Below are 14,569 nucleotides of genomic sequence, written 5' to 3' on the forward strand. Positions count from 1 at the left end.
GGTATTTAAGGACCCAAAGAGCAGAGATGAAGTCTCAACTGCTTTATAGTCCGTGTAATCCTCTACACGCACGCACCCCCATTACCCACCCCCGCCAGGAGGAAGAGGACTGACATTCTGCTACTAGTAACTTTCTGTTGAGATGCGCCAAACACATCTCAGAAACAATTGTCAGACATCTGCTTCAGCTGGGTTCTCTGTTAAGTGCCATGCAGGATAAAGAAGGGAGCTTATGGTTTGAGTTACAAAGCTAATATACAAGAACCATACATAACGAACTGCTAGAACATGGGGCATGCACCACAGGCTTTCCTAGGTGGGGACCAGAATACTCGGAGCAGAAAACCCTCATAAAGGCAGCCGGCCCCGAGCACAGGGATGACAAGAAAACATGAGTGAAAAACTGTCACTGTGTTCACGGGACAGAGGACGCAGGCTCAGCAAATGTGACATGTTCCTCCTGAGGAACATCACAAATGAGGCTGGACTGTAGGCAGTGACACCATGGGGAAGAAAGCCTTGAACACTCTGTGATGTGGAATAGTCCAACTGGAAGCCTCTGAGAAAAAGAAGAATGTGGGCCGGGCGCAGTGGCTCACGCCTGTAATCCCAGAACTTTGGGAGGCCAAGGCAGGCGGATCATGAGGTCAGGAGATCGAAACCATCCTGGCTAACACGGTGAAACCTCGTCTCTACTAAAAATACAAAAAATTAGCCGGGCGAGGTGGCGGGCGCCTGTAGTCCCAGCTACTCAGGAGGCTGAGGCAGGAGAATGGCGTGAACCCGGGAGGCAGAGCTTGCAGTGAGCCGAGATTGCGCCACTGTACTCCAGCCTGGACGACAGAGTGAGACTCAGTCTCAAAAAAAAAAAAAAAAAAGAAAAAAGAGGAAAGTGACACAGGGTGAGCATCCCAAATCCAAAAATCCAAAATCTGAAATGTTCCAAAATCTGAAGCCTGAGCGCCAACATGACGCACAAAGGAAATGCTCATTGGAACATTTTGGATTTCAGATTTTCAGATTTGAGATGTTCAACTGGTAAATATCATGCAAATATTCCAAACCTGAAAATATCCAAAATCAGAAACACTTCAGGTCCCAAGCATTTCAGGTAAGGGATACTCAACCTGTACAAGCCTCTGAAGGCTGGTTAGACAGGCGGGCATCAAGGCACAAAATGAAGGAAAAACGGGAGAAGGAATCACAAAGGTGCTACAACAGACAGACCCCAGTCGGGGAGGAGCGACGAGTGAGGAGGGGAGTCAGAAACAGACGGGAGGGAAAAGAGTGTCAGCAAAACGGAGCCCTGTCTAGATAAATGTAGTGGGAGAAAGGAAAGAGTTAAAGGTGACATGGAGATTTTAACCCTGGCTGACAGGTAACAGTGAAACTAGAAAGGTGTAGTCTGAATGAGGTAAACAACTGCTATTTTCTCAAGAATGTGTTTAAGGTTCTAATACTGTTTTCTTATTTAAAAAAAAAAAATTACTGGCAGAAACAAACTCATTCACCCTTCCTTAATTCAAACCTTCAGTCTCCCAAATATGTTTCATACATTCGAGTGGCCCAATTAGGGAGTATTTCTCCCCAATGGCAGCTCATTCCTTCCCTCCAGAGAAAAAGCACTTCATTAACCTAAGCCATAAACTCCCATTAAAGCTGTTAGGTCCAAATTGTAAGACAGAAAGTCTCAGACATTCTTTACAGTTCAGTTGTCATGAGGAAAGCATTTTTTTTTTTAAGACATCTAATCAAAAGCTACCCAAATTCTCATCTCAGCAGAACTGGAAAAGGATGTAACAAGTTTTCTTTGGAGGTAACCTCCATAAGTCATTAAATGTCACATTTGACAAAGATGATCATGTAGAAATGACCAAGTAATCCAGAAAACTGCCCATACTAAAGGCAGCTGAATTCTACTGCATTCTCATTCATCTCCACCTTGGCAGAAGTAACTCAGGCCAAAAAACACAGTGAACGTTATAATCAATCATGAACGCGCTGAAGACAATTCAACAGTACAGCTTGTGTCCAAGTGCCTCTCAGGATGTCATAACTTCACAGAATTCATTCCTGAGTGATGGGGTGCCATCGAACCAGATGCTCGAAAGTGAACAAAGGGACAGGTAACTAAGTCACAGACAAAATAAGGCACTTTATCCATGTACTTCAACAATCACAACCGTATTCCAACACACACCAACCAATGCTGCAAAGATGACTCATCGGAGCTGAGATCCACACTACTACGTGTGTAGCAGCTGCTAAGAGGAGCCATCTGAAATGAGAAATGCATTACTTTGAAGCAAGTCCCAAAAATAAGGGAGGAAAGTGAGTGGGGCTGCAGAAGAACAAGGCTAGTTACAAGCCAGTCCCTGTTGAAGCTGAGTGATGAGTACATGGGGGTTCTTTATATAATACTTCTACATTTGGGTATGTTTTAAACCTTCTATGTTTAAAAGTAAAATACAAAAAAAGAAAGAACCAACACATTTTCAAGATGCTCAAAAGCAAAAACAGGTTTCTCTCACAGTCCCTCTCATAAAACTTAATTTTCAATCCTTCACAAGGATGGAGAGGAAACAAACACTTTTCTTATATTTAAGCAGTGAGGTAGAAAGGTAGATGATGCATATTGTAAGCCTAGAAAAGTCCTTGAGAGAAAATAGATTAGATCTGCTAACAAAACATCATCACTTTCCACAATTTCCCCTTCTCATGTTTCCATTGCACTTCTGAGGACCGACCTCCAACTCTTCCAGAGTCACACACACACTGCCTAAAGCGCAGGACAGAAAACCCAACCACCAAAAGCCATGCAAAACTCAAGATCAGAAACCACAACCGGAAACTGTCATGACTATGATACAAGCAACAAACGATTCATCCTGAGAAGGCAGTCAAGTCCCATCTGTTTCTCAGGACTCCCAAAAGACGTCCAGGCAGAAGAGTTCTGGGACCCGAGACAGCATCAAGTGCCTCGGACATTTACTGAGCATCCTGGCTGCCCAAAGCCCCAGCAAGGAGGTAGAAATCCACTAGGAAGCAAATGAGAACAAAAATTCACAACACAAGCCAGAAGTGCCACAACAGAGGGTGCAGAAAAGCACCTCCAGAACCCAGACAAAAAAGTGGCTCACCCTGCTTGAGAAGCCAGGGAGGCAATCTGGGAAGGAGTCTTCACAGATGAACAGGAGCTTGTCTAACATTGCAGGCTGCTGATGGAAAGGGAGCATGAGCAAAGGCCAGAGGTCTCCAAGGCCTGGTAAGGAGTTACATGGCTGCAAGTAGGGCACCTGCTGGGCAAGGGAGGGAGCCCAGGGAGTTGGGGCAGGGGGCGGTGAGAGACTATGAACGGCCTCGCACATGCACTAAGGAGCTTAGACTTGACCCTGTGGAGCAGCACTTCTCAAACCAGCAGGGGTGAAGGGCCAGCTGTTGAAACGGTCAACCCATCATGGATGATGCTCACGTTCCCTATTTGTCCTTCCCTCATCATTCATAGGTAACACACCACCACACACTGGCACAGGCGCAATGCCACCACTATAGACAACACCAAGAGCATTTCAGCAGGCAGGTACAGCTAGGTCCAATTGGTCTTTTTGGAGGGTACATCTGAGGGCAGTATGATGAGTGAACGAGAGGGCTAAGGTGGGGAGGGGACATGGATGGTGGTCAGGAGGCTGTTGCATTCACCTAGGAAATGAATGCCAAGAGCCTGGCTAAGGCACCAGCAATGGGGCCAGATAGGAGGAGTCAGGTTTGCAGGGTCCTTCCCAGTCTACATGACAGGGCTTGGTGACCACTGGGCATCAAGGGGGAAGTAGCACAGCATCATTCTATTTTCTCTAGTTTCTAGACTGCTTGGCCGTGATTCTGTCAGCACAGGGAGGAACTGTGGCAACAGGCACAGGTTTAGAAAGAGACACTCATGTGAGAATCAAATTGTCTTCAAATTTCAAATAACTTTGTTCTGACTCTTCCCTCCAAAGAAATCTCCAGTATTATGTCCTGTTTTGTTCACCTGGTATATACTCAGAACCTAGAGTAGTATCTGGATAGCTTTATCATTTATCTAAATGTCCACTCAAGGGACATCTCAGGAGTCTGGGCCCAGCTGGCTAGGAGAGGAGTCATATTGCATATTTAGCAGATTTTTATGATTAGTAAAGAATGGTTCTAATTTGACCCAGCCCTTCATGCCTACTATTATTGGAAAGGAGACAGAAGATAACGGAGCATGGTTACTAAAGAATAACCTGTAATTTGATGGGGATTTGAGTGTTAAAAATCAGCATTAACTAGTATTTCAAGGTGAGCTCAAGAAGCCCTATATCAGCCCTGGAAATACTAAAGAAAGTCCTCTCAACTCCATCAGGCCAAAGCAAGCTAATCTAAAACAAAACGTGATGGCAACATTCTCAGTTTGCATTTGGTCTAAAAGTACACAGATGAAATGTATTCAACTATACTCACTGGTGAGGTTTTAGAGAAAGACAGACTACAGTTACAAAATCACTGCTTAGAAGGATGGCCTCTAAAGCAAAATGTCACAACCCAAATGAGTTCCAGAAGACAAAATGCATTTTCTCTGTTAGGTATAATTTGCCACTATGGTGTAAGAAACCTCCATTTCTGGGAACCACAACACATTTGACTGAGGAACAAAAGCACCTGCCAAACCAACACAGAAAGCCAAAAAAAAAAAAAAAAAAAAAAAGCCCAGTTTGTTGGCTCCTGAAAAAAGTAAACAGCAGAATGAAGTCACAGGCCTCTATTCTGAAGAACCCCAGTGTGGTGAGTTAAAGGTATGTGTTTGCATCAGCAAGTTTATTCCATTCAACTCTGAATCCCTCCTTGAGACTTAGACCCAGGCTAGTATCCTCTCTTATGTGGACTAGTGCAATACACCCCTACCTGGTCTCCCAGCTTCTTCCTGGCCCCATCTGTTCAGTTTCAACACAGCACTTGTTGATCTTGTAAAGTGGAGACCATGTGCCTTACTCGGCTCAGACTACTACAACAAAATATCATAGACTAGGGGGCTTGAACAACAGACATTTATTTCTTATGGTTCTGGAAGCTGGAAGTCTGAGATTGGTTTCTGGTGAGGGCTCTCTTCTTGGCTTGCAGACAGCCACCTTCTCACCATGTCCTCACACGGTGGAGAGAGAATGAACAAGCTCTGGTCTCTCCCTTCTCATAAGGACGGTCATCTATCCTAAGGGCCCCACCTTCATGATTATCTCCCAAAGGCCCCTTCTCCAAGTACCATCACACCGAGGGCTAGGGCTTCAGCTTATGAATGGCAGTGGAAGGACGACACAAATATTCAGTCCAGAACAACAGGGCATGTGGCTCCCTGCCTCAGGTTCCTCCAATGGCTGAGAAAAAGCCAATGTCCTCACACCAGTCGCTAGGCCCTACACCACTGGTATCCACAGGGAGGGCACAGCTCCCTAGGCAATGCTTGGGAAATCGACGAAGGTATTTTCTGGTGGTCACGGAGACCAGGGGACTTTATAGGCACTAAGTGTGGGGGACCAGGGATTCTAGTGGTCCTGCACAACCAAGGATTGCCCCGCATCTGCACGCCACTCTAATGTCCTGCCAGACATTCTCATCGGTCAAAACCCTTTACTAATTATCTGAGCCTACAGTCTGTTTCACACGTAAGCACAAATGTACTTTTTCATAATATACTGAATTTTCTCTGAACGTAACTACTGTGTAAGGCAGGTAAGGCTATACTTCTTTTGTTTGAAACACTACCAAGAACAGTTCACCATCTTGGAAATCCAGCTGCCATGCCTATGGTGGTAAACTGTCCTGCCCTTGTCTCCATCTGCATCAACAGGCACAGCATTTGCTCAACAGGGGGAGTGTCAGTGTGTGCCCGAGCATTTACATGTTACATCTATGTGATTAAAAATTACTTTCCTATTATTTGTTTTAGACTACCCGTTCGGTAATATGTTTATTTCTTTTTGAAACTGTGTATATGTAGTTTACTGACTATACATTTTGTTTCAGTAAGCATCTTTATAGTAAATGTTAAGTAAAGGAAGCGCGGGTCCCTCCTGCCCTGTATGGCTGGCCCATCTCTCTCTGAGCTGATCTCCTCCCGCTACATCAACTCTGTGCTCCTCCTCTACCATGCCAGGGACACTCCCACCCTTTTTTATTTAAGGACACTCCGCCTTTGACCCACTATGCCTGCTGTCTACAAGACTCCCTTGCCTCCTTGAGCTCTTGTTCAAATGACACCTCCTCAGTGGCGCCCTCCCTGTTTAAAACTGCAGACTCAGCCGGGTGCGGTGGCTCAAGCCTGTAATACTAGCACTTTGGGAGGCCGAGATGGGCGGATCACGAGGTCAGGAGATCGAGACCATCCTGGCTAACACGGTGAAACCCCATCTCTACTAAAAATTACAAAAAAAACCTAGCCGGGCGAGGTGGCAGGCACCTGTAGTCCCAGCTACTCGGGAGGCTGAGACAGGAGAATGGCGTAAATCCGGGAGGCGGAGCTTGCAGTGAGCTGAGATCCGGCCACTGCACTCCAGCCTGGGCGACAGAGTGAGACTCCGTCTCAAAAAAAACAAAAAACAACAAAAGAAAACTGCAGACTCCCACCCCAACCTGGCACTGCCCATTCCATGTCCCCACTTCATTTTTTCTCCAAACCTCTTGTCACTACTAAGTAACTGATTTCCTGTTTTCCCACTACAATGAAAGTTCTATGATAAAAGGTTTTGCGTGTTTTGCTCACTTGCTGTATCCTCAGGACTTAGAGTAGCATCTGGATACCTTTATCATTTATCTGTATTTAACAATTTAGAAAGATGTTGAAATCTTTAGTTATAACCACAAGATTAAAATTAAACTGAAAACTCAGGGTATCTACACATTACTATCTTTAATCTTTGTATAGAAATGTAAGTTAAGGCCACTGGTATCCAGGGCTGAACTAAAACAAGCCAGTTTATTATTAGAAAAACAGACTTAGATCATCATGAATACTACTGGAAATTATTAGGCTGGGCATGGTGGCTCACATCTGTAATCCCAGCACTTTGGGAGGCAGATCACTTGAGGCCAGGAGTTTGAGTCCACCCTGACCAACATGGTGAAACTCTGTCTCTACTGAAAATACAAAAATTAGCCAAGCATAGTGGCGCATGCCTGTAATCCCAGCTACTCAGGAGGTGGAGGCACGAGGATCACTCAACCTGAGAGGCAAAGCTTACAGTGAGCCAAGATCACACCACTGCACTCCAGCCTGGGCAACAGAGGGAAACTCTGTCTCAAAAAAAAGAAAATAAATTATTAGACTTTAATTGGATTTCTCTAATTCTTCCTTTAAGTGTCTTGTAACTCCTCCTCCCTAATCAGCCACTGGATTCTACTGATTCTATTTCTGGCTTGCCTCTCACCCTTCCCATCCCTCCCTGTTTTCCAGGTCTGCTTCCTGTCTCTAGTCATCCCACACACAGCTGCTGGATTCATGGCAAAGCAAGCACCTGTTGAGTCACTCACCTGTTCAGTCACATTAACAGCTCCCAATTTCCTGTTCAGTCAGATACAAATGCCTAAGTACTCCCGTAAGGCTCAAGGTCCCCTTGTAATCCTCCCTCCCTGTACCTGGAGACGTTGCTAAGCTCCTGCTAAACGGGGTCAGCAGCTCCTGCACCCTAGACCTGCTGCCTCCTTTGCTCTTCTCCAGACCTCACTCCTGACTGAACTCAATTCACCCACCAGGGCTTACCTCCGACACCCTACTTCACAGAGCTTCCGGCCCTCCAAATGGATGTGGGCTCACAGCACATTACTGGTCCCTCTCATGAGTGGTTACAGGACTCCGCTGTGTTGAAGTCCTGTGTTCTTGTATTTTCACCAAGGGTTTAGACCATGGGGCTCTTGAGGACAAGGTCTGCCTTTTTCATTTTGGTGTCCTATACAACAGGGGTCCCCAACTCCCGGGCTGTGGACCCATACTGGTCTGTGGATGGGTCCATGACCTATTAGGAACCGGGCCACACAGCAAGAGGTGAGCAGTGGGTGAGCAAGCAAAGCTTCATCTGTATTTACAGCTGCTCCTCGTCACTGGCATTACTGCCTAAGCTCCACCTCCTGTCAGATCATTGGCGGCGTTAGATTTTCATAGGAGTGTGAACCCTATTGTGTACTACGCATGCAAGCAATCTATGTGGCATGTTTCTTATGAGAATCTAATGCCTGATGATTTGTCACTGTTTCCCATCATGCCCAGATGGGACCGTCTAGTTGCAGGAAAACAAGCTCAGGGCTCCCACTGATTCTACATTATGGTGAGTTGTAAAATTATTTCGTTCTACATTACAATGTAGTAATAACAACAGAAATAAAGTGCGCAATAAATGTAATGCACTTGAGTCATCCCCAAACATTCCCTGCCCCTGCTCCCCCGGTCCATGAAAAAACTGTCTTCCACGAAAATGGTCCTTGGTGTGAAAAAGGTTGGGGACTGCTGTAATATGTAGGTATCTCTCACATTCCAGGTTCTCTAAATACACATTCAATTGAGTTAAAAAGAGTCAAATTCGGGCGGGTGCGGTGGCTCACGCCTGTAATCCCAGCACTTTGGGAGGCTGAGACGGGCGGATCACAAGGTCAGGAGATCGAGACCATCCTGGCTAACGCGGTGAAACCCCATCTCTACTAAAAATACAAAAAAATTAGCCGGGCCTGGTGGCGTGCGCCTGTAGTCCCCGCTACTCCGGAGGCTGAGGCAGGAGAATGGCGTGAACCCGGGAGGCGGAACTTGCAGTGAGCGGAGATCGCACCACTGCACTCCAGGCTGGGCAACAGTGCAAGACTCCAACTCAAAAAAAAAAAAAGAGTCAAATTCTTTCAACTCTAAGTTAGAGGAGAAAACAGGTTAACTCTGATGTTTGACCAAGTAACAGGACACAGTTTTGTTGGATACAGATGACGTTACTTGCAGAAATGAAGACTTGGAAAAAAACTACTTCAAGCATTATGTGCAGGGCAAAACAAAGCAGAATGAAGTGGCTCAGGGTGAAGATGCCCTGCCTGGGAACAATGAAACTGAAAAACATGCCCTAACATTCCATAGCCAAAGTGTTTCTCTCAATTCTTGTGTGATTTGCTGATTTTCATCTTTGGACAAAATAGGAAATCCTGAAGTCTGAAGGACTCTGTTTCATTTTAAAAACATTAAAAGGCTTAAATGCAATGGAGATACAGTACAGATGACGTTCTTGGAAGCTGTCATAAAACACTCTACAGTCTTCCTGTGGCCACACACTCCTGAGAGAGCTGGTCTTTGGGCTGCTTTAAGTCCCTGCTGATCCAAGCAGGGCCCATGCAGGTGGGGCAGGATGGCCTGTGGTAACCTAGCTGCCATCATCTATGGACGGTAATGAGGTTTGTTGCTGAATTCACAAGACAATGTGTGACCTTCTGACATATGCCAATATTTTTCCATCTAGCATACTGTTTTGGAACATTTTATTAAGGAAGGAAAAACACTGGCTGTGCTCATGAAAGTAATGAGTCACAGAGTAGTGACGAAAGAGAATGATGCTGTTCAAACCCAAACCTCGGGCCAAATGAGATTTATTGCTAGACAGATTAAATAATATAGGTGACTCTGAAAGTCCCAAATCCTGGGATTTGCATGGCTTTATCTGGAAAAATTACTTTGGAAATCAAATACAATTTCCCAGCTATAGGGCTTGACTCTGCTAGTTACCATCAGTAAGAGCAGATCATAACATGGACGCATGGTATGTTAAGTAAGAAACAAGCTCAGTCTTTATTCCCCTCACCATAACAACCCAATAAAATGGTTAACTTGGATGAATGTCAAATCTTACAGCCCTCTGTTATTTCAGCCTCTATAAAAACAAATGAGTAATTTGAGGTGTTGAGAAGATACCTTCTTGTAATTACGATTACAAGATTCTAATCATGAGAACAAATTGAGTGCAGCATGTCTTCATAAAGACCAACCAGCCAGAGCTATTAATAGAAAAGCCTAGGGCCATTTTAACATGAAGTCTAAACAGAAGCAAAAAAGAAAAGCAGATAAAACGTGCTTCTTTAACTGATGCACTTAGTGGATAACCACAGCAAAACTACAAACATCCTTTGAGCAGAACACCTTTTCTTCTCTTGATCCCATTCTTCTTTATTTCTTATTTATTTTATTAGATAATGAGCAATGTTTTCTCTTTCTCCGAATATGTTTCTGTGGAACCAGCTAAGTAAATGTCCATGGTGCCCCAGGCCCAAATCCAAATTACCTTCTTTTAAAGTCCATTTGATTGAGCCTGTCCTCTTGCTGACAGCATGCAAACTTCCATCCAGCGTTGACACAAACAACAAGGTTTCAGGAAGTGTCACTGTGCTGGTACTTCCAAAAATCTGCAAGGAGATGTAGAAGAATCTTCATGTTGATATGATTCTTCGCCTTGGGCATGTACAATCACAGAGCCCCCACCCCCAAGGTTATCCAGCTAAAACCCTCCATTTTACAGATGAAGAAATGGAAGGTGGAGAGCCTAAATTCCCACTCACTCAGGACTAGAACCCAGGTCACCTCACTCTAAGCAGTGATCTTGCCTGCAGACAGGCAGGCTCATGACCTCACAGGACAAGGACGAGAATTCTGAAATAATCCATGGGCAGCCTCCGCTGAAATAAAGGGGCAAAGTATGCTCAGCTTTCTGACTTCCTTCTCTTGGATCTATTCTATTCTCGAAAACCTGATCATCTCATAAGACGTTATGATAAAAAAGAATGCCAACACCCATGCGCACACACACTATGCAATTTTAGAAAGCAAAGAATTAGGGGAAAATGCTTAAAGCAAAATAGGAAAAACAGCTTCCATTATACAAAGAATTTATAAAATAAAACACCAAGATTCCAATAAAGACATGTTATAAAAGTAAATGAATAAAAAGCATAACCCCAAACTGGTCCTCACTTAGAATAAAAATAAAATTTAAATTAAAATGGACCTTTTTTCTCAACAAACTTAAAACAAAACAAAAAACATTTGAAAGGAAATAGCCAAAGGCTGTGAAATTTCTCATCCATCGCTAGTAGCACTGAAAATTACTAGGATCATCTTCCTGGAAAATATAAAAGTGCTCATAGTTTTTGATCCTGTAACTCCACTTCTATACTCTAAAGAAATAACTCCAGAAATTCAAAAAGTTCTGTGCACAATGATACTCATGACATCCCATTTATAAACACAAAAACTGGAAAGACCCAAATTTCCAATAATATCTAAACGGCTAAGATAAATAAAGACATATGCTCAGTGAAATAATTATCACTAAAATAACACTTGGAAAAATCTACAATATAGAAAAATGCTGATATACATTATAAAGGAAATATAGAATCCAAGATTTGATATCCACTGTGGTTACAATTACACTGGACAGATTTTTTTTGGCTTGCCTGTCCTCTGGCTTTGCTAGGAATTATACCCTCATTCCACAGGGTTTCCATGGGAGCAGGTGTGTGCGCACATGCACACACATGGACACATTTGCAGGTGACAGCTGGTAAGGTTTCCTGGATAAGATTTCCCTTTTGAGGTAGGGTCCCTTCAGCAACCCCACCCTTGGAATGAGATTTTCTCCTCCTTTGTCACTATACTATCCTGCAAATTAGCTTTTCCCCCGGGTCTTCAATTAAAAAAACACAGGCCAATGCAACTTGCCTATACTGCAACAGTTTGAATTCTGGCACTAATGCTATTTTTGAAATACAGAAGTATGGAGCATTAAATGTAAAAGGATTGGGGTTATTTGTGCATGGGAGCCTGTTCCCAGAAGGCCCGGCTACTCTCAGTAAGAGCCAAGATGCCTAATTAATCCTTCAAAGGGACGGCCCCACAGGCTCTCTCCAGGGCAGCCTGAGGTGGCAGGACAAATACTCCGGGGTCCCGTATTCCTTTTCCATGGTGGAGACCCACCAGCGGAGGGAGTGAAACGGTTGCCAGAACTTTGCGCATCCTACCTCTTCGCTTTGCCCAGGGCCAGGGCCCACTCCCTGGAATGGGAGAAAGGATATCCAGCAAGCTGTGTTGCCAACTACCGAGTCTACTTTGTGCAAAGTCTCAAGTCTGAGGAAGAAGAGTGCTTTTAATTCCACCTTTGGAACTAGGAAATTAATCTCAGAGTATGAATCGGCTAGGAAAACAGAAGCCTCAAGGGTGGTATCTGCCCTAGCCGGGGATGCAAAGGTCACTGTTTAGGAGTGGTTAGAATTATTTCGGCCCAGAGGGTCCAGATGGTGACAAGCCACCTGAACCAAAGGTACCTGGGCCTGGAGAACTGTGGCCCTATGACAAGGTCACCGGGAGTTCATGAGTAAACTGGCTAAGTGAATTGGGGCTGTCTGCCACTGAGGAGGGGGAATGGGTGTGCAGCTTGGTGTGGGATGGCTGGACTATGTTAGGTGTGACAGTCTGGAGGATGAATAAGTGAAAGGGCAAATTATGCATACCTGGGGCCAAGAAGTGGAAATCCCTGCTGAGCCCTCCTCCACCCCTCAAAGTTATCACAGGAATAACCACTCTGTACAACAGGTCTTGTGGGGGCCACACAAAAAATGAGTTAAACTCTGGATGGCTAAAATGGAAATAAGGCTGGGCGTGGTGTCTCACCCCTGTAATCCCAACATTTTGGGAGGTCAAGGCAGGCAGATCACCTGAGGCCAGGAGTTCGAGACCAGCCTGGCCAGCATGGTGAAAACCCATCTCTACTAAACATATAAAAATTAGCCAGGCGTGGTGGCATGTGCCTGTAGTCCCAGCTATTCAGAAGGCTGAGGTAGGAGAATTGCTTGAACCTGGGAGGTGGAGTTTGCAGGGAGATTACACTGAGCCAAGGCTGCGCCACTGCGCTCTAACCTGGGTGACAGAGTGAGACTCTGTCTCAAAGAATAAATAAATAAATAAGAATAAAGTGGAAATAAGACTTGAGAGAGCTCTGTGAATGTGTTTTCTGCCACATGGAAAAAGCTGAATGAGAAAGACACATAAACAGAAAGCAGCCTGAGAAGAAACATGGCTGAAAAGACTGGGAGAGCCCACCCTGGTTTCCACAGCTCCTCAGGCCTAGCTAAGGTCTTGCCCTTGGGCTCAGAGACACTCCAGTCCTTACAAAAACTTCCCCTCTTTGCTTAAGCCTGTTGGAATTAGGTTTCTGTCACTTGCAACCCAAAGAGTCCCCACCACACACCCATTGATGAAATATGCAGATAGAAAAAGGGAAAAAAAGGGCCAGGCACAGTGACTCATGTCTGTAATCCCAGCACTGTGGGAGGCCAAGGCAGGCAGATCACTTGAGGTCAGAGGTTCGAGACTAGCCTGGCCAACATGGTGAAACCTCGTCTCTACTAAAAATACAAAAATTAGCCGGGCGTGGTGGCGGGTGCCTACAATCCTAGTTACCTAAGAGGCTGAGGCAGAACAATCACTTGAACCCAGGAGGTGGAGGTTGCAGTAAGCCTAGATCACGCCACTGTACTCCAGCCTGGGGGGATACAGTGAGGCTCTGTCTCCAAAAAAAAAAGAGAGAGAGAGAGAGAAAACAACACTGCAAAATTATAGCAATATTTCTTCTCTCATTTTTTAAACTTCCAATAATATGATTTGCTAATCTGTAGTGAATTTTTCACAAAGTAGAAAGAAGATGGACAAGCTAGCAGGTAGCAGAGAAGCTTGAATTTAAAGAAGCTTCAGCAAGCGCCTAAGTTCCATGTGAAGCACTTTCCACCTCAGGACAGTAGGCAACTCAACCACCTTTGATCGTTAATCTCCACCAAACAAGGGATCAGAGTTTAGAAACACAGGGGTCTCCCAATAAGATTGTACGCATCCAAGAATAAGAAGAGTTTGCTGTTATTAAAGCCAACAGTACAACCATAATGAACTAAATGCCCCAAGTATATCTTATCACAGTATTAATATTTAAAAGGGTTAATATTTACTAAAAGATATCAGTGCTCCTTTGCTACTAGTGGAAGTACTAGTGGAAACAAAAGCCACCTGCCTTGTCTGAGCATCTTGGAAGCCACTGGAAGAGCAACTGTCTGCGGTTGGTTCATAGATCAAAACAAAACACTAATCACGGCCGGCAGCGGTGGTTCATGCCTGTAATCTCAGCACTCTGGGAGGCCAAGGCGGGCAGATCACCTAAGGTCAGGAGTTTGAGACCAGCCTGGTCAACATGGTGAAACCCTGTCTGTACTAAAAAAAATACTAAAACATTAGCCAGACCTGGTGGCAGATGCCTGTAATCCCAGCTACTTGGGAGGCTGAGGCAGGAGAATTGCCTGAATCAGGAGGCGGAGGTTGCAGTGAGCTAAGATCACGCCATTGCTCTCCAGTCTGGGTGACAGAACAAGGATCTGTCTCAAAAACAAAAACAACACCACCACCACTAATCACATGACTAATTCAGTCTTGGAAAAATCTCAAAAATACAAAGTTTAGAAAGAAGCTGAATTTGGCAACTGAGAATTCCGTCAATCACAG

At 44.7% G+C, this 14,569-nt stretch overlaps 1 protein-coding gene across 2 annotated transcripts in view; it reads right to left on the reverse strand.

The window, feature by feature from the left end:
- ERN1 (endoplasmic reticulum to nucleus signaling 1) overlaps window positions 1-14,569 on the reverse strand; it is a 91,998-nt gene that overhangs the window by 48,894 nt on the left and 28,535 nt on the right. For both annotated transcript variants that reach the window (XM_023212065.1, XM_023212063.2), the window contains exon 2: window positions 10,311-10,431. In XM_023212065.1, coding sequence (XP_023067833.1) covers window positions 10,311-10,431 — 121 coding nt within the window. The remainder of the gene's footprint in view (window positions 1-10,310; window positions 10,432-14,569) is intronic.

This window comes from Piliocolobus tephrosceles, chromosome 16, assembly GCF_002776525.5.
Source record: "Piliocolobus tephrosceles isolate RC106 chromosome 16, ASM277652v3, whole genome shotgun sequence".
Lineage (NCBI taxonomy): Eukaryota > Metazoa > Chordata > Mammalia > Primates > Cercopithecidae > Piliocolobus > Piliocolobus tephrosceles.